Raw genomic sequence first — 20,282 nt, forward strand, 5'->3', positions numbered from 1 at the left:
GTGGTACTACAGCAAAAGAAGTTACAGCAAAATAAGTCTTAAACTAACACATTTGTCCGTGCGTATTAGTAAAATCTCATATAAAACTGTAAAAGAGCCCAACTCAACCACAGCAACCACTCTTTAAATCATTTTCTAAAAGCAACATCCTGTTGAAATCCTATTAAAATAGAAGCCCAATAAGCTACCGCTGAAAAAAACTAACAAACCAAAACGCTACAACCATCGACTGTCAGAAAATGACACCGACCTTTTAAGGAATAAACAATTACAAATACTCGTTACCATATAAATTATATAAAAATTAAGTGGATTTACGTTGCTACTGTACTGTATATACTATAAAGCAGTCTCAGCATCATTACACTTCTTTTAGAAGAGTCTATCACGGGACCTAAGGGGTGTTCTGTGGTCACCACAGATCTTAGGTTTGTGACTCGTGCATTACCTCCGCAAATAGAAGAATTCATATTCTTCTGTAACGAACCGCTGTTTTTCTCGAACTTTTCCAAGTGTAGACGTTTGAATTAACTTGCAATATGAGTCTGGACTCGTTGTTTCACCACATTTTACTTTCAGAACAAGAGGCTGAAGAGAAAAGACGTCGTTTACTGGAAGGTAATTAAAAAGAAAATATCGTCATATTCGACTGAGTGGAGAAAAAAAACTTCGTATTTTATTTGGTGTAAATATTATGAGCACAAAACGTGTTCTTCGTTTTGAAAAAACTGAAGAGCCTGGTTTATGTCGCAAACAGAATGGGGGGACTGTTGTTGGATGGGGCGTTATATTTTTTTCTTCTAACCTACAGGACAAATTGATTGTATAACTGGAATGTTTTCGAAGACCCATTATATACTTTTGAATAGTTAAATTTGCAGCGAAACCACTGAAGTTATTGTTGCTCTCTGTCTGCATAGTACTGTAATATGTCAGAGAAATATACATCTTTCCCAGGAGTAGTCCTTAACAGTACAGGAAAACTGTTGTGGTCGAACAAAACAGTTATGCCACATCATTAAAGAGATATAAACACTTGAGAAATCGATAAAGATGACATTATTACCATCCATCGAGACTAAACACGCGATAATGTTACTTCTGACATTAGCCCTACACCATCACTTAGGATTGTAAAAACAATATAAACCATTATTTAATATGGTAATTTATTACTTTGCAAGTACATACTGTATACAATTCACTTACTGTATATCGTAATACCCGTTGTGCTACTAATACTGGTCTTGAAGTGCCGTCTGATCCAGTTTAAGTTTGTAAATTAATTAGGTTTATACAGTATTTGTTCTAAAACGAACAATGATAAATTATTGAAACAAAGGAAAAGACAGGTATATGTACTGTACTATACTGTATATTGTTGTATTGAAAGATTATTTACAACCTGTACTTGAAACCTGGTTAATATCTAACAGATTACTGTCTGTCACGCAGATAATTTGGGGTTTCTTTCCTCAGACCGTTCTTCCAAACGAACCTTTCCTGATAATACTGCCAAAACAGTTCTGACATACTGTAGGCCTTGAGACACTGCATCACTTTGCTGGGTTGCCTGACAGCAATTGGTATTGTAGCATATCAGCATACAGTATCTTGCATTAGTTAACATTTCATTTGTAAGATATAAATTTATAATAGATAACTTGTATGATGCACCAATTTCCTATTGATGATTTGTTTTACATATTTCAATATAAGGCCAAAACTTGGCCTTATAAATTCCTGCATCACCTTTGACATTGATGTAGTAAAGTAGTCCTATTTCCTCAGTTGTCCAAAATGAGTGAAACAATGCATTTTAATTCTGGCACATTGGCTACTGTTCCTGCAGTCTCTTTTAAACCATTGTTTTGTGTGGGATTGGAAAAAAAGTAATAGCAAATACCATTGACAGGTCACATGTGGGAGACAAAAATAAAGCCCACCTATTATGCTGGCTCAATCTATTATAACCAGCGGGACCACAATTGTTACACTAATTACCCAGCTAATTTATAATATTATTTCCCAGCAGGGATGCTTGCACTAAGGCATTGCAGTTTCATAGAACCATCTGAACTACAGTGGAAGCTGTTGAGAACAGCAACGGATTCAGTTAACACAGTGAAAGATGTTAACTTTTTCTTTCACTGTGGCATACCAGGTTCAAAGTCGAATATAACAATGACAGTCTAAAGTCATCATAGCAATGTGGAGAACAATTGGAGTTTAATTCAAAGGTTATTCAGAAAGCAGACTCTAAAAAAAAACATAACAAGGGAGTTCTCTTGAGTTCCATACTGGATTAAAGTTAACACAGAAGTTGACTGAATGGGGCTGCACTGAACAAAATAATTAGGAGTTTTCATATTTTTTATATTTGTAAATCAAAATAAAGAGGTTCCAGATTCCATTGAGAGATTGTAGCATGTAAGATTTTTGCTGTATAACTGTTAAATGTACAGAGAGACGGAGAACACAGATTTGAGGGAAAGAGGTGGGGCACAGAAAACAAAAGAGAGGGGTGAGAATGGCTCTAAGGCGTTTGCTTAACGTCTTAAAAATAGAGATCTTGTGTTGTAATTACTGTGGTAAATTTTAGAATCACAGGAAATGACAATGTACAGATATTGGACCAAATAAACTGCAACACCTGGGTAAATGAGGGCGACCAAATGTGTTGCCTGTGAGGGCCATGACAAGTGTGGTCATGAATTACAGTAAATAAAGCAAATAACTTCCCAGCATGCTTAAGCTCATGCATGAAAGTGCTGGACAGGCCTGGTTGGTAATTAGGCATTGGCAAGAGGAGACCTCATAGAAATAGAGTAGATTGTTGTGGTGTGTTTGGCAGGAGCTTCAGTGTCCAAGACTGCGCCACATGCTGCCGTTTGACGAGCAGTGATATCTAAAGTCTAATGTCAGCAGTAAACTCCCAGGGAAAGATCATCAACATCAACAATGATCAACATACTTCATGATTGGGGATTGGAGATATCTGTGCGTTAAACTCAAGGGAAAACAAACAAGCACCTGCAGACGAGTTGAGTGCAGACATCAACCTGAGGCTTGAGCAGCAAATGGCAAAAAACACAAAAAATTGTTTTAGTCTTAATCTACTGTAAACCTAATAATTAAAAAAAAAACTTCATGGAAGAGTCTTCCATATTCATTTGACAAGTAAGAAGGTCACTTCCAGCTAGAAGGTCAATAACACATAATTTTAATTCTGTTATACTTCCCAGGTTAACATTAAGTATGATTTATATTTAAAAGAAAATGCTTTGCTGAATAGATTTACTGTGCATGAAAATGTTTAATTAATCATTAATTTGTTACAGATCTAAAACCATAAACTTCAGCATTTATGAACATTGTTTAAAGATGAGGACAAATCAATATATAATCCAGTACATCAATCAACAGTGAAATTTCATCACCCTCTGATATTAAATGAGGTCAATTTTATTATTTTTCTCAAGGTTCTGATAAATCTTTCATTGTGTGTAGGGCTATCTGTAAAACCTGCAGGTCTCATTATTTACAGTTATATTGAGTGTTTTATTGGTGCTGTGGAGTTTTTATTAACTGATCTGTTGTTTTTTTTCAGTTAAAGCAGAAATTGACTGGTATCAAGAAAAACACAAGACTTTAATGGAAGAACTAGAGTGTGCAAAAATGAAAGTAGAAGAAAAGGTAAGCTAAAATTGTGACGTTTCCTAGGAAGTAAATGTGAGCAATTGAAATGAAGCCGTAGTAGCTGTAACAATTAATTGGTATGCATTCTTATTTTTTTGTGTTTTTAAAAATGGTACAGTGTATCAACTATGTTACTTGTGTAATGAATGTTTGTTTTTCTGTAGTAATTGGAAAAAAATGTACATAGTGACAGTGATAGAATTGGTATTCTTTCACTCTTATCTTTGGATTACTAACTTTCAACCCTGAGTAACATTCAGCTGTTTAAAAATGGATTCAAGTCACTGATGAGGAAGTTATAGATGTGTAGATGTGGTGACATTCAGATTTGAAGTCTGAATGAAATTTATCTTAAATCACATTTCATTTTTATCAATCCAAAATATAACACATAAAACACAAAACAGAGTGTCAAATGTGCAATGATTCTGCCTCTTTTTTACTTGCAGCAAATTGTGCAGGAGAACTCATTTCATCCACTCTTTTAATTTCTGCTGTGTTAGTTGAAATTTGTTCAGTCAGGAAGACATCCAAAGTATGGTATAATTTGATGAAATTACCGGAATCTCTAACTGTTTAGCTGTAATGTTCCCTGTGACAGAACACTTGTAAACTTTAGTTAAGTGACCCTGTTCTTTATCTTGCAGAGATTGTAATCTCTTTCACATATCGTTATTAAAACCATTGAAAAATTGATAATCTTCAGCACTTTTAAATGATGATTTGTTTAATGACAAAAGCTCTTCAAAAAAGATCAATCTCAAGCTGCAACTGTAAACCTTTTAAACAGAGGCTAATATATATGATAAGGCTAGATTAATCTTCTTCTTAGGCAATATATGGCAGAAATCAAAAGTGCTGTACAAGGTGTTGAGGAATTGTGCTAATAATAATTGGTCGCATTTGTATGAATACCAAATATAATGTCAGCTGACAGTCACTTTAGTTTTAATATATAATCTTTTAGCTAAAAGACACATAAATAAAATTATTGTCATAGTATGATTTGAATTTTTAAAATGTGTCTTCTTAATTAACATTTTATTTTACAATTTGTTGAAATTAGAGTGAAAGTACAATGTACTAAAGCTGTTGAAGAAGGAAATGCAGTGCTTAATTTGTAATAAGAGGTGCCGGGGGCAACCAATGTTTTCAGTTTTAAACTTGCTGTATTGGTATTATGACAATAACTCAGAATACTTGTTGAAAAGATGATCCAATTCTGTGTTCTGACGTTATATATTTACAGTTATATTATGAAACTACAGTGTATTTTCAGTGAGAGATTCTGTTTTCTTTAAAACAAGGCCAACATAATGTAGTCCTGGGTAATTCCTGACTTTTATATGCTTTTATATGAATACTATATACTTGTGACTTTGTGCATTTTGATTCATGCTTCTTGCATAATTCACTGCAGTGTCCCATCAGGTAGCAGTAATGTGTGTTTCTAATGAGAAAAGCCATTGTATAAACTGTAGTTTGATGCTTGTCATTTCTGCCATGTAGCCTGAGCCACCCTATTTCCTTTTGACTATTAAAAATTGTATGTTAATCCACTTTTGGTTGGCTAGGCAGCTTATATGAAAAAAAACAACTATTTTGGCATTAAAGATCAGAGGAAATTAATGCTAGAAACACATGCCAAATGAAATGGTTATTACTTTCAAGTTCACGCTCAACATGAGTCCTGAATGCAATATTTATGACAGCTACTTCGTACAGATTGCTTGGGGGTCATAAGAAAACATCTAGCAAATATTAATTTACTTGTGTTCTGTGAAGGCAGGTAGCATGTAATTAGAAGCTGAATGATAACATTTGCCTTTCACGGCTGAATGGACAGTTTTAAAAAGCTTGTTGAAAAAAGGTGAAATATTCAGAATCTAAATGCCAATATAGTAGTAATTACTGAATGACCTAGAAAATGTGAACTGTCAAAATAAACAATTTTCACTTCTATACACTTCTTGCCATCTGCTTTCAGTGTAGAGATATTTTCTAATTTTCCAGTTTTGCTAACAGATGTTTGCAATGATTATTCTTATATTTTTATCTGCATCTTGCGTCAAGCTTTAAATATGTTTAAAAGACGATAAAAGTGAGAGTTACTAATCAAATTAAGTTTATGTGTAGCTGGTGACAGAGACAAGTGGGTAGGTACATTATGATAAGTTTGAATTCAGAAGGTTGAAGGATCGGAAGAGTTTTCCAGTAATCAGTGCAATGGGAAAATGCCCTGTTTTCCACCACCAAAATGTCTGTGGAAAATGTTGTAGGGACAAGGTTTATTATTACACTCAGAATTAAGTGTTATTAAAGATTTCTAATAATCTTTCTGTGCTTTGAAAAAAGCAGCTTGGTGCCTGTCCCTAAATGCAGAGAAAGGTGGCTAAAGGCACCTCTGATAAAAGACATCATAAAGCTGTATCATGCTGTACATTTAATGATACATAGCGCAGATAGGCTCCAGCCAGTCTCGAGGTTGGTTCCCAAAAACCACAGGTCAAAGGTCACTATCCATCACCCAAAGGAAGATCCACAAATTAGGGATCTGTAGGGTGGGTACCAGAACCAAACCTAATGGAATCTCAACCAATCATCAAAACTTTATTTCATCATTCACAAATTAATTCTCAAGAGTTGAACTATTATTGCCACACATGTTTGATGTTTAGACTGATAGAGTCTACAACAGACTGCAACTCAATATACTGTAGTCGATGAGTATCTTTACTCTGAAGTTATTAACTCTGATCTTTGTAATCCCTGAATGATTACATCAGGATCAATCCCTGATGTGAACGATGAGACATTCATGTTCACAGTTGATTGTTTCACAGATATATTTATATTCTATTACGGTGTTGTTTTTTATGTATATTTTGGTTTGGTTGTATATTGTATATTTAGAATCCCTGGGTGAGACTGTAAGTTATGTTTAATTGATTCCTAGAAGTCATCAAATTCTCTCGCAATTTACCGTTACAATTTCTGATTGTTACAAGAAACACCCACTAAAACACCCAACCTCCTACAATGTTATGAAAGCATTTACTTCTACAAAACAACTCAGAAAATGAAATGACTAAGTAATCAGAGATTTATGGTAAAAATGGTTATGCAAATTTCAACCCTAGAAACATCCTTTTCTAAATTGTCTGACAGACCCGGATTCTGTCTGAAACTGCTTTGCAGTGTGGCCTATTAAGGATGCACAAAGAAGCAACTGAAAAGCAGAAAGCTGACCTTTCAAAACAAAAGCACAATCTCATAGAATCCCTGGTAAGATTATTTATTGTGTGTATTACATGTTGTTCATATCTATTACCATGCTTTGCACGTTGTGGATATCTATTAGCACATACTGTAGAACTATTTCTTTACTATCTAAAGAAAGCTTTTAAGAACTGTACTTTTTATTGTTTACTGACTTGCCACCTCATACTGTACTGTATGTGTTTAGTGTGATTCTCTGTAATTATAACGTGCATAAATGGAAGCAAATTATTATTACATAAAGCTCTGAAACGCAGTGGGGAGGCCTTGTACAGTGCTGATGCATGTACAAGACAGATATAATGCCTTGCTTGATTTCACCGCGTTTAGCCAGGAGGAATGTCATATTCATTTTTTTTCCAAATTGTAATGAAGAAATCAGATACAGTACATCCATTCTTTTAATTGTGCAAACAACTTTATTTGTGCTTTGTGTAAAATGTGTGCTTTCTCAAATTGTTCAGAGTTGTGCAAATCTTGGTGCCAAATTTAAAATAATAAATAGAATTTATTATTTTTAACATTTGTTCACAATTCTGTCTTGACCCTGTAAAATGCAGGGGGAAATACGACAAAAATGCTCAGAAGAGCAGGAGAAATTTATGAAAGAGATCGTGGCTTTCAATGATGATTACAGTCTACTGACAGACAGAGAAGCAATTATGGAATCCAGAACCAAGGCAGAAATACTTAAATTGGAAGAGGAAGAAACTTTTTTAATCAAGGGTAGGTATAGTACACTTAACTGGTGCACAGTAATAATTCTTTATTTAACCAGATAAGTCAGTTGACAATTGCATCCTTGCCAAGAGACTTTATACCATTGTTCCAGATGCACATAGACAGAGCAATCAATAATATGTAACTACAATAACAGTAGAGGTTGTGGCAGTGTTTACAAGTTCATGTGTAAAAAACTTAATGATACAACTAAAAATGCCCTAAGATACAAAAGGGCTATCAGTCAAAGAGAAAAGATCCCAATGATGAGAGAGTTGTAAGGGGCTTGTGAGACAGAGGTGGCTTTGAGGAAAAGCCACCCATTCATGAGAAAACTAAAAATGAGGCACACCTGGTGAGGGAAAGAAGCTCCTTGCTTAACAGAGCAAATGGTGAATGAGGAATGACATCCTGCATTCATAATGTGTAGTACTGTAGGTCATTGTCCTGGCTCAGTGGGATCAAAGTGCATTGCTGAGGAACAGGTTTAGCCAGCTGATCCAGGGCTGATTGGAGGTATTTAAACCTTCTCGTTCCAAAAGGGATTGCTCACAAATATTGAGACTGTGTCCTGTGCCAGCCCACACTGATATAGTTAAAAGTAATGCTTTTGATGCTTCTTAAATAAGAATAAGAAAATAATGTTTTGCTGTCAAGATTTCTATAAAAAACGTTAATGGAGAGGCATTAAGGACAGAATGATGAACAGATGAAAGATTGACATTGACATTCAGGTTTTCAGTCTTCTTTGTATTTGGGTAGTTTACAAAAGGAAATAATTAGAATACATTATCAAATGTAATACACTGCGTACTATTTCAGAAATTTCGCTTTTAAGGGAAAAAATAATGTGAACCTACACTATTTGTGAAAGATTTCATATATTGTTTTCAATACGTCCTTAGTTTGTCCAACTGCTTTAAAGTAATAGGATGAGTATCAAATTGGTCATTTGTGCTTTATTATTTTAGTTTAATGGCATTGAGTATAAAAGCTGGAGCATTATGCTATCTATGGCAGAATAAGCCTTCCTTTAAATTTTCCTTTCATTCCATCTTTACATCATTCAAATTTCCAGTTTATGCTTTTCAGCATAAGATTCATCCTTTCTGGTCTGCAAATCTAAAATTTGGAATATTGTTTGAGGATTCAGAGAAATATGTAGCATTGTACCTCCTGAAAGTAGTCAAGTGCCTGGGTGGGTTTGTTTTCTGACAAAGATCATCTTCATCCACCTGAAAAGTTGTCTTAAGGGTTTAAGATGTGTGTGCTTTTAGACACTGACACAGAAACTACCTCTGTAGAGCTCCCATTTAAAGGCTTACTGAAATGGAAGAACATTATATAAATGAGTTTATTTTCCATACATTTCATTTTGTAAATGAAGTAATTAATAGTGAAATGTAGTGGTTGCCGCTGGGGACAATTGGTAACAAGGTTAAATAAGTCTTTGTAGTCATTGAGAAGGAAGCTACAGTGTTCTGGTAAGAGAGGAGTATGTTTAAAATGGTTATCATCATGTGTAAAATCTGAGATATCATTTCCACCCTAATATACTGCATTTGCATCTCCACTACAACCCCTCACTCAAATGCTCCTTTTTTAAACACATAAGAGTCAGTACTTTCCTTTCAATTGACCAATGTGTCTTACTCACAATTTTCTCCTTCAGTGTTCTTCCCCCTACAAACATTACTCTCTCTTCCCCCACTCTGATTCACATTTCTTCTTCTCCCCCTTTTTTATTCTCTCTGGCACATTCTCTAGCAGCTACTGTCGGTGTCTGTCTCTTCTCCTGAGCTTATATCTATTAGAAGTACAAACACCTGGTCTTAATTGGATAACCTGCTTTAATTAAACTACAACTAAACTACAAGCTCCTGTCAGCTTCCCATAAGTACAGATGCAGCCATTCAAAGTGCGCGGTACAGACACCGCAGTACAGATACCGCAGGTAAGATGACACGCGATACCGCGGTGCGTGATTGGTTGACCGACAGGGGCACTCGTGGTCCGTTGGTCTGTCGTAGAAAGACTTACTGTAAACGCCTTTACTGTGCCCGTTGTAGATATTGAATTTTACCACTGAAGGGAAATCTTAGTAGCTGAGCATAAAAAGAATAGGAGCATACTGTAACGCGTGTGAAGGCCATAAACGATATTAATTTTGGAACGTAAACATACAGTATATGGCTGGTCTTGGTACTTTAAAGAAAAAAATACACACCAGTATTCCATTTCTCCCTAAACATTGTAAGCTTCGAAGTCTTTAACTAACGTGATACCGGAGTCAACAAGCATACTTTTAGAATTTGATTAAAAGGGAATATAATATGGAATCGCGTATCTAAAGAATTTAATAACGGTATGATTATATCCGTGTACTGCGGCAGGACTGTGTAAGGCTGTTTTGCCTACCTGATCATGCGAGCTGTCTTGTAGCCTACTGGTCTAGGTGCGTGACTACCAACTGGCAGGTTGTGTGTTCGAATCCAGCTGGTGTTGGACTTTTCATTTTTATTTATTTATTTTTTAATCGCGTAACATAAACATATTAGCGTATGCAAACTGTACTGTATACAGTATGTATATGTATATTTGATGTCTTAACTGTGCCCGTTTAATTGAATTAAAAAAAAATTATTTAACACGAACATTAAGCTGTTTACATCTTCCGCCTGAGAACAGTCACCCGTTGTTACCCAACGCAGAATGGTGATTGGCTGACACTATCTGACACCCCTCTGATTGGAGAAAAAAGACGTGCTGGTGTGCTATACACACTACCAGGAAGAGGATTTCTTTCTATTCAAAACGTGTATTTTAAAAGTTTAAGAAGTAAAAACCTTACAGCGTACACAGATTTCTAAACTGATCAGGATCGTTATCTTTGTCTTATGCATAATAATGTTCACCGCTCTGTCCAGCAAATTAATAATAAACTTTATTTTATATAGCGTTTTAAACGAATAAGTAATTAGTTTGCTCATAAACCTAATCACTTGCTTTTTCTTTTTATTTAGGTTCAGATTTCAACTATAGATCGTATTATTAATAACCATAATAACAACCAACCAACAAAAACAACCATATAAACATAATGGTGGTGCTGGACCTTCCAGTTTTATTTATTTATTTTTTAATCGCGTAACATAAACATATTACCGTATGCAAACTGTACAATATGTATATGTATATTTAATGTCTTAACTGTGCCCGTTTAAGTATTGAATATTCATATCTAATTTTACCACTGAAGGGAAATCTTAACATAAACATACAGTATATGGCTGGTCTCGGTACTTTAAAGAAAAAAATACACACCGGTATTCCATTTCTCCCTAAACATTGTAAGCTTCGAAGTCTTTAACTAACGTGATACCGGAGTCAACAAGCATACTTTTAGAATTTGATTAAAAGGGAATATAATATGGAATCGCGTATCTCAAGAAATTAATAACGATATAATTATATTCATGTTGCAAAAGAACTGCAACGGACATAAAAACTCCCTTGCATGGTTTCATTACGACCAGAATCGGTCTTGAGATATTTTTAACTTGATTTACAGTATTTGAGAGGTATGTCTTAACACCGATACTACAGTGCTTAAGTACTGCTCACGTATATGTTTCTAGGTTTATATTATGCATTTCATACGGTCAAATTACTTTTGAGCAATAAGAAGCGAGAAACGGTATGCGTTTTACTTTCGTTTTGTGCTGGGACCCGTGGATTGATTAGAGATATCAAGTACATACAAGTCATTTTTTAAATGTTGTAGTTCGTCTTGAAAAAATGTTACGAGTACATCATCTATCAACAATTACGCAGGTTCTGTTTCCATATTGCGGATTTTGGTTACGTAATATTATTTTCTAGATTTCACGTTGTGAATGTGATGGGATGTCTGATGGGATGTTCCTAAAAATCCATCCTCTGTAAAACGTCTTCTCTAGTTGTCCTGCATATGTATTCGCTAATGAAGCTGTGTGTTCTGAGCCTAGCCAGCTTAGAGGGCTAAAGACAGCTTGTGTTTAAATTGAGTGTAAGGCAATTTATGCTTCTAAAGTCATGGTCAGCATTTATCTTTGTACTGTGTTGTAAACTTGTTCTGTGCCAAGTCACATTATTTTATAGCGTTTTTAAAGCGTTATCAAATACGGTGTTACTGTAGTTTACTGAGTCCCATGTCACATGGTCTGTGATTGAAACCTGTAAAACCGGTTTAATTCGTCACAGCCAGCACTCTTCAGGTGTGAGGGTCTTCTGCTCAGAATGAAACGCTAAAATGTTTGTGTATATTCTAATGGTAGTGGGGGCGGGGTGTGTGGGAACAGGTTTGGTTGAAACATTTTCTCTGAAAGCATTTTCTTCTTGTAACCGATCTTGTTACAGCATGTTACAGTTTACTATTATTAACCATATTAATTTTAAGTGCTTAATGTAAAATCTTGTAAAAATATATTTTCATTGTTCAAATATACATTAAGTCTGACTATCATATAATAAGTTAAATACAAAACTAAAGAAAAAATAGGGTTAAATATAATTCAAAATATTTTGCTAACAATGTTAACTGTTCATGAATAATAAAATGTATTAACTAAGGAGTAGGATGGCAAAGTTGTTAGTATGTTTTTTGTTTTTTTTTAACCCAATCTCCGGGAAACCATTAGTACGATGGTGAATCGGAGATTCTCAACCCTTGCTGCGTACGACTGGAAAAGAATTCGTGATCGGATCAACGAAATGCTTCGTAGGAGGAGGCGGTCTTTTCCTCTTGTCTAACAGTCTGTCCACAAACAAAACATTCCTGTTAGACAAGAGGAATTGAAAAAAAACAATGTTGTCAATGAAAACCGGTGTGTGTGTCTCTCCCTGCTGGATGTCCCTCTCACAAACTGCTGAATTAATAAAATAATTTTATTGAAAACGAGTTTGCGATTGTCTGGTCTTTAAATTCTGGAGATACGCGATTCCATATTATATTCCCTTTTAATCAAATTCTAAAAGTATGCTTGTTGACTCCGGTATCGCGTTAGTTAAAGACTTCGATGCTTAAAATGTTTAGGGAGAAATGGAATACTGGTGTGTATGTTTTCTTTAAAGTACTGAGACCAGCCATAAACTGTATGTTTAAGTTCCAAAATTAATATCGTTTATGGGCTTCACACGCGTTGCAGTATGCTCAGGCACTAAGTAAAAGGAGATGCTTCGTATTGCTTGACTAATTTTAAAAACTAAGTTATAAATATAAAAATTGCAGGCGCTGCTCTGGTGCGTCGGCTCCTACGCAGTGCCTATCTGCCGTAAGCATTACAATATACATACAGTACCCAACACTGCTTGTACCCATCTGTCATGCAAATAAAACACCTTGAACTGAATTGAATTGAGGGGAGAAGGGGGGGATACTAAAGCCAATACTGGCTCAATGGGCTTTGACGTGCTAATGCGTTGGTTTAACGGTCCGGGTGTGGCAGGCTTCCAATGTCAACTCGACTCGATTAGAAGACAATGAACGTATTTTAGCCCTAAATGAATTAATAGCAAACATGGTTTACATAAAATACATTTTTCCAAGAAAGTTTATAATAATACGATCTATAGTTGAAATCTGAGCCTACTTTAAAAATAAAGGAAAAGCATTTTCAGAGAGCAATCACACTGTGTTTATGTAGAAAAAGTGATTAGGTTTATGAGCAATCTAATTACCTATTTGCTTAAAACGCTATATAAAATAAAGTTTATTTAGAGATGAATGATCAGTGTCGCAGTTTAAATAATGTGAGTCAGGAAACTAACACAGCGCCACTGGATTTAATAACGCAATAAAAACGCTATAAAATAATGTGACACAGTACAACAATACTGACCATGACTTTAGAAGCATAAATTACCTTACACTCAATTTAAACACAAGCTGTCTTTCTGTATGAACCTCTAAGCTGGTTCATACAGAAAATGTAGAAATGCATTAGCCTGATCATGATTAAAAAACACATAATTAAACAAGCGTTTGCGATTTAAATCAGAACACGATTTAAATCAATATAAATGTTTATATTGTAACGCATACTGTCCAGCCTCCATTTCTCTATAAAAATTTACTGTTGCACACACACACACAATAGAAGCAGGAACCGCTGTCAGAAGGGAAGATATATTCAAAATATCGCAAATATCGATCATGTTGCGATATTTTGAAATATAAAAGTCAATCGATTGTCCATAATATCGCTTACCTATTTTTTCGAAGAAATGTTTGTTAAAATAAGAGTCCAGCACCAGCTGGATTCGAACACACAACCTGCCAGCTGGTAGACACGCACCTAGACCAGTAGGCTACAAGACAGCTCGCACGATCAGGTAGGTGAAACAGCCTTACACAGTCCTGCCGCAGTACACGGATATAATCATACCGTTACTAAATTCTTTAGATACGCGATTCCATATTATATTCCCTTTTAATCAAATTCTAAAAGTATGTTTGTTGACTCCGGTATCACGTTAGTTAAAGACTTCGAAGCTTACAATGTTTAGGGAGAAATGGAATACCGGTTTGTATTTTTCCTTGTGATATTTTAAGCTCTAGTTGAATGATAGGTGTCGCATTTTAAATCATTTTCGTAGCTAGAAATTATGAAACGCCCTGTTTAAAGCAAGGAAGTTTTTATGCCCCGTTGAAGTAAAACAAAATGCCTGACAAAGTATGGCTTGGACAGATTCCAAGTGCTTGTACAAATGTGCTAAAGAAATTATACTTTGAGTATACAGCTTGTCCAAAGTCATCCATTATCAATACTATTAGTAATATCTTCAGTAAAGGCTTTGATGCATAAATATTTCTGATAAAGGTAGGTTGTGTACTTCTGTCCAACTGAGCAATCTTGCTTTCATAATATATACCAACATTTTAATGACTGATGATTAACATGCTGTAATACACAGTTCAAAATTAAAGGCTCAAATGCTGTACATGAGAGGTTAAGCTCCCCCTGGCGGTTTTACAAGGCGACGCCGGATAGTTAGTCACGTGACACACGTGACACCGCGTGATACTGCGTGATACTGTGACACGCCCACCGGGGTATGCCGCGAAATACCTCACCCATTTTGAATGGCTGCATCTGTAAGTGAAAGGGGAACTGCAGTTTGAAGTTGGCACAAAATTGGGAACTCTGTGAAAGTATTGTACATTCATCATGATGTTGCAAACTGCTTGTCTTACCGTGAGTGAGAGCTAGAGTTCATGCGAATTGGGACAGAAAGTGGTCCTTTCTGCTCTCTAGTCCCTGTAAATTAAAAGGGAAACTTGGTCTTCAAACAACATTAATACCCTTTTGGCTTTCTTAACTCACATATACAGTATATTTTAACAATTAATAGGTTTATTCCATGCTGAAAAAAAAGAAGAAAGAGAACACAACGTTTCGGCCGTGGAGCCTTCTTCAGGTGTGAGAGAGACAGGGCAGTAGGCAAAGGTAAAGTAGCGGGAGAACAAAGGTTGGGAGGGAGGAGGAGTGAGAGGCAGGAGCAGGGGACAGAAAGAGAGGCCAATCAAGAGGTGTGAAGTCAGAATGGGTGCAGAGAGGTGTGAAATGAAACTTCCAATGACTGGAGAAAATTTAAAAGAACAGTAGTCTGTCGTTAAGAGAAGGGAGAATGTGTGATCCTAGCTGCAGAATAATTTTGGTTTCGGTGGTCTTTCTGATGTATGAGGTCGGAAAACCGTCTTTGAGAACACAGACGGAGAGATTAGAGTGGTCGTGGTCGTCAGAGGTGAAATGAGAAACAGTGGGCCTGGAGAGATCTTTAATCTTCATAGCCCTGACGTGACGTGTTCTCTGAAGCGGTCTCCGAGTCTCACACTTATTTCGTGTCACAAATTAATTTTTCATACTTCATGCCACTTGCTGTTGTGTACATCAGAGACCATGAGTGTCCATATATGCCTATTGGTATGTCTTTAGACTGTGGCAGGAAACTGGAGCACCTGGAGGAAATCCACATGAACATGGGAAGAACATACAAATCCCATTCCAAAAGCATCTCAGGAATTGAACCCAGGGCCCCAGTGCTGTGAGATAGTAATGCTAACCTCAGTGCTACCCCTTAGAATATATTATATACTGTAATATTGCAAAGATACAAAAGCTTAGTTGTAAATGACTTCCTAGTTCTAATGATTTCCATACTGGCACATGGATGCACAAATGAAAATGGTATGGGACAATACAGTTATATACTAAAAATAAAAGTGAAAAAGAGGGTAATCTATATTTCTGCTATTACCTGCTATAATTTCTGCTCACTTATTTCATGTCACCAATTAATTTTTCATACTTCATACCACTTGCTATTGTGTACATCAGAGACCATGAGTGTCCATATATGCCCCATCACAGACCACACAATTGTGTGCCTTTTGGCATACAATTTACCATAACAAAAAAGTGTGCTATAAGCAAAATACAAGAATCACAGCAGTAAAATTCAAAGAGTAGAACACATTTAGTTTCCAACCTATGCATAACTGTAAGTACCTCTAGTTTCTAAGCAGAAACTTCAACAATTTAATCTGAGACAAGATTCTGAATTTATTACTGTATGTATATGTCATGATCCACCAGCCATGAAAGACAAGCTTTGACAGTAATTCTTATATCTGTTAGACATATAAGACTAGTGCCTGTAATTCTTAAATCTGCTAGACATACAAGACTAGTGTCTGTAAAGAAAATCTCATTATAGGCTCCCATATCCCTTGTTCAAATATGGGATCTGCCTTCCCACACCATTTTCATCAAGGAAAGTTCTCAGTCTTAGGTTTTTGGTCTCCAACATACAGAAAGCATTACCAATGTGAAGAAGGATAAAGATACTTGCTACATTATGTCTACTCTAACTCTTACACAAGATTCTAATCTCAAAGTCTGGTTTTTGGAGACTGTGCCACACAAATGCTTACATTCCATTATGTAACCAGTCACTAATTGGTGAAAAGAGGTGTGAAATGAAACCTAAAATGAATAGAGAGAATTTAGAAGAAAATTAATCTGTTGTTGAGAGAAGGGGAAACGTGTGATCCTAGCTGCAGGATAATTTTAGTTTCTGTAGACTTTCTGATGTTGGAGTTAGGAAAACCAGCTTTGAGAACACAGACGGCGAGATTAGTGTGATCATGGCCGTCAGAGGTGAAATGAGAATCAATAGGTTTGAAGAAATCTTTAATCTTCACAGCTCTAACATGTTCTCTGAAGCGGTCTCTGAGTCTCCTTCCTGTTTCTCCAATGTAGATGGCTGGGCATTCACTGCAAGAGATACAGTAAATAAAGTTGCTGGAGGTACAAGATGCTGTCTGGGTGATCCAGAATTGTCCTGAGGGGCCTTGAACGAGTGTGGTGGTGGATGCGTACTTGCAGGTGATACAGCGAGCTCTGTTGCAAGGGAAAGTGCCTGGTGTGGATGGTTGTTGAGGGCGGTCAAGGGAGCTGTGAACAAGGAGGTTATGCAGATTAGGTGGTCGGCGATATGAGATGATAGGGCGATCAGAAAAGAGGGCCCCAATGGAGGGATCATCCTGTAGGATGGAAAAGTTGTGGTTAATGGTCCTGGGTATAGGAAGTGTGTTAGGGTGGTAAGGAAGCACCAGAGGAATGCGGTTGTTACGGCGGGAGTTTCTGATCGGGTTGATGGTCCGGGGGGTGTTTTTGGCTTGGGCAAGGGCCCTGTCAATCACACTGCTGAGGTATCCTCTGTTGATGAAAAAGGAGTACATTTCGAGGGCTTGGTTCTCGAAGTCGATGTCGTTGCTGCATAATCGTCGTAGCCTAAAGAACTGTGAAAAAGGAAGAGAGTTTTAGTGTGGTTGGGGTGAAATGAGCTGCACAGGAGGTAGCTGTGTGAATCCGTGGGTTTGTAATAAACTGAAGTGGACAGTCGGGGGTAGTTGATGGAGAAGTTGATATCTAGAAACGAAAGAGTAGTGGAAGATATGTTAACCGTATATTTGAGAGACGGGTGGAAGTTGGTGAAATGGTGCAGGAAGAACTCAAGCTGATCGTTGGAGCATGTGGCGGCACCGACGCAGTCATCAATATGTCGTTTGTAGAGGTAAGGGACATAGCCAGTGTAGGAAGCGAAGAAGCGTTCTTCTACCCAGCCGACAAAAATATTGGCATAGCTGGGTCCCATTCTGGTGCCCATGGCAACTCCACTGACCTGTTGGTAAAAAAGATTATTGAAAGAGAATGCGTTCAGTGTGATGACCAATTCTGCAAGGCGTACCAGGGTGTGGGTGGGTGGATCAAGCACTGTGTGTTTGTTCATCGTGTGCTTGAGGGCTGTAAGGCCGTCATTATGGGGAATGACGATGTGATGTCCATGGTAAAAATGTAGCATTCGGTACCCAGAAATTGGAAATCATTAAAAAGTTGGAGCGCGTGGATGGTGTCTTTGATATATGAGGGAAGATCTTCAATCAGCGGTCTCATGAGGCTGTCGAGAAAGGCTGAGATGTAAGTAGTTGGACTGTTACAAGCTGATACGATGGGGCGTCCATATTTTTAACAATGCTTCACTGTTGAGCATTTGGCTGCGCAGAACATAGTAGCTGCACACAAAACAGAGGATTGGATCAGCAGAAAGACGAACTGTTTCTTTTTCCAAGGGATATTCAACTATCCAAGAGATGGATAATAAAAGATTCAGAGAGATGTACAGTATGAGTGAATAAGTACAGGTTGTGCAGCAGACATTTCACCCCAGAAATGTTCCAACATGATCTACATGCAGAGTTAACAAATAAGTAGTATTTGTTGCCAAAACGTATCAAAAACTATATGTTGAATTCAATTTAATAACACTCATTTAAATCAGCTGTGTAGATAATGTATCTAAATATATCACCTTGTATGCTTCATTTTTATAATATTATATTTAAGTTAATACAGTAGCAAAATTTGCTAGGTCTAAAGCATATGTTTATTCCAAAAGATGTTTTTTTAGAGTATTGTAAACTTGGTATAGGACATGTCTTGAAATGTTCTCTGATTTGGAGTTTACATGATAATGAAGCCTTAGAGTTCGTTATATAAAATACATTTTCATTTCAGATACTGAATCAAAACTTGTGCTCCAACTAGGTGCCATTCCTACAATTTTTGCCCATAATAAGCGACCAATGAAAAGAGAAAGCAGTGAGTGGGTGATATCGTGGCTTGATAGAAAAATAGAAGAAAATCTGTCTTCACAATTTAAATGATTCTTTCTTATCATAATTGTGTTCAAGACATAAATTAAGATGTGTATTAAATTTGGTTTTACAAATAAAGAGTAATATTTCTATTGGATTATAACAGATGTATTCACAAGTACAGTATGCTTGTGTACAATGTAATAGGACTGCTTCACATTACCAGTAGTTTTGTTGCCTCATTTTGAATTGCGGATGATGGGAATATGATATATATGCATACCTGGAAATTTATTTTGTCATGTAAATTGGAGGTGCTACATGTTAACATATACTTTGTACTTTCATTATGGTTTTAAATGCACTCATCAGTGCCAGTTCTTTATAACTCCTTTGTAAAAATAACGTTGAAGTTCCCCTTTAAAGGTGCAATACTTCAGGGAAAAGGCACTGCCCTCACCGGACCCTGCCTATGGTGGCTTCACAGAAAGTAATTATTAGTTTACACAAATACTGTAGTAAGATCTTGTTCTGAATTTACATCTTAGAAACAGGGAGCTTGATTTTTTTAATATTCCATAAAGATAATTTGCCGCATTTTCAGTATAGTAGTTTATATACTTTACCATGGTGAAGGTGCTGTAAAGCCCATTGGAATAGTGAAGCATAGAAATGTAGCGAACCATGATTGTGTAAGAAAGTACTGTGTGATAAAGGTGTTATTTTAAGCTACTGTCCAAGTTATAAAATTTTCATACTTTAAAAATATATTGTATGAGCCTCATCCTGTGAGTTGCACAAAGTGTTACACTAAATTATGAAGTTTAGATTAATCAGTGATTGAAATTTCTAAACATTTTGGACATCAAATCTATTCAATTCAGTTTATTTTCATATAGCACTTTGCACAACAAGGTTCCCCCAAGGCGCTTAACAAAGCAAGTGACCATACATGTTGTGAATACAGAACAGAAAAGACCAGAAGACAACGGAGGAGAGGAACCAAAAACTCCTACATTCTGTGATCTAAGCGGGCGACTTGGATGGTATAAATGAATAAGTTCCATTAGATAGACAGGTGCCTGACCTCTGAGAGCCTTATGAGTAAGTAGAAGGATTTTGAAGCCCGCCCTCTACCTGACAGGAAGCCAATGAGAGAGCTAAGTTTGGGGGTTATATGGTCTTACTTTCTGCTCCTAGTAACAATTCTAGCTGCTGCATTCTGAATTCGCTGTAAGGTGTTGAAAGAGTGATGGGTGCTCCCTGATAGTAGGGCATTGGAGTAGTCTAACCTGCTGTATATACAGTAAGAGCATGTATTAATTTCTCTGTCTTGAGTGGAGAGAATCTGCCTTATTTTGCAATATTTCTTAACTGTAGGAAG

At 36.5% G+C, this 20,282-nt stretch overlaps 2 protein-coding genes across 3 annotated transcripts in view; one reads left to right on the forward strand and one right to left on the reverse strand.

The window, feature by feature from the left end:
• The window catches only part of LOC148661721 (GDNF family receptor alpha-1-like), a 94,889-nt gene extending 93,542 nt beyond the window's left edge, over positions 1-1,347 (reverse strand). Inside the window, exon 1 of one of the 2 annotated variants that reach the window (XM_088635860.1) lies at positions 1,210-1,347. The gene's annotated coding sequence lies outside the window, so the exon portion shown is untranslated. The remainder of the gene's footprint in view (positions 1-1,209) is intronic. The other variant, XM_088635859.1, reaches the window with a different exon arrangement.
• ccdc172 (coiled-coil domain containing 172) overlaps positions 412-20,282 on the forward strand; it is a 34,632-nt gene continuing 14,761 nt past the window's right edge. Inside the window, exons 1-4 of the mRNA XM_088635862.1 lie at positions 412-618; positions 3,611-3,696; positions 6,868-6,984; positions 7,539-7,704. Of these exons, the coding sequence (XP_088491988.1) occupies positions 540-618; positions 3,611-3,696; positions 6,868-6,984; positions 7,539-7,704 (448 nt within the window). The 5' untranslated portion in view covers positions 412-539. The remainder of the gene's footprint in view (positions 619-3,610; positions 3,697-6,867; positions 6,985-7,538; positions 7,705-20,282) is intronic.

Source organism: Lepisosteus platostomus, chromosome 6 (genome assembly GCF_059453375.1).
Source record: "Lepisosteus platostomus isolate fLepPlt1 chromosome 6, fLepPlt1.hap1, whole genome shotgun sequence".
Taxonomy (NCBI): domain Eukaryota; kingdom Metazoa; phylum Chordata; class Actinopteri; order Semionotiformes; family Lepisosteidae; genus Lepisosteus; species Lepisosteus platostomus.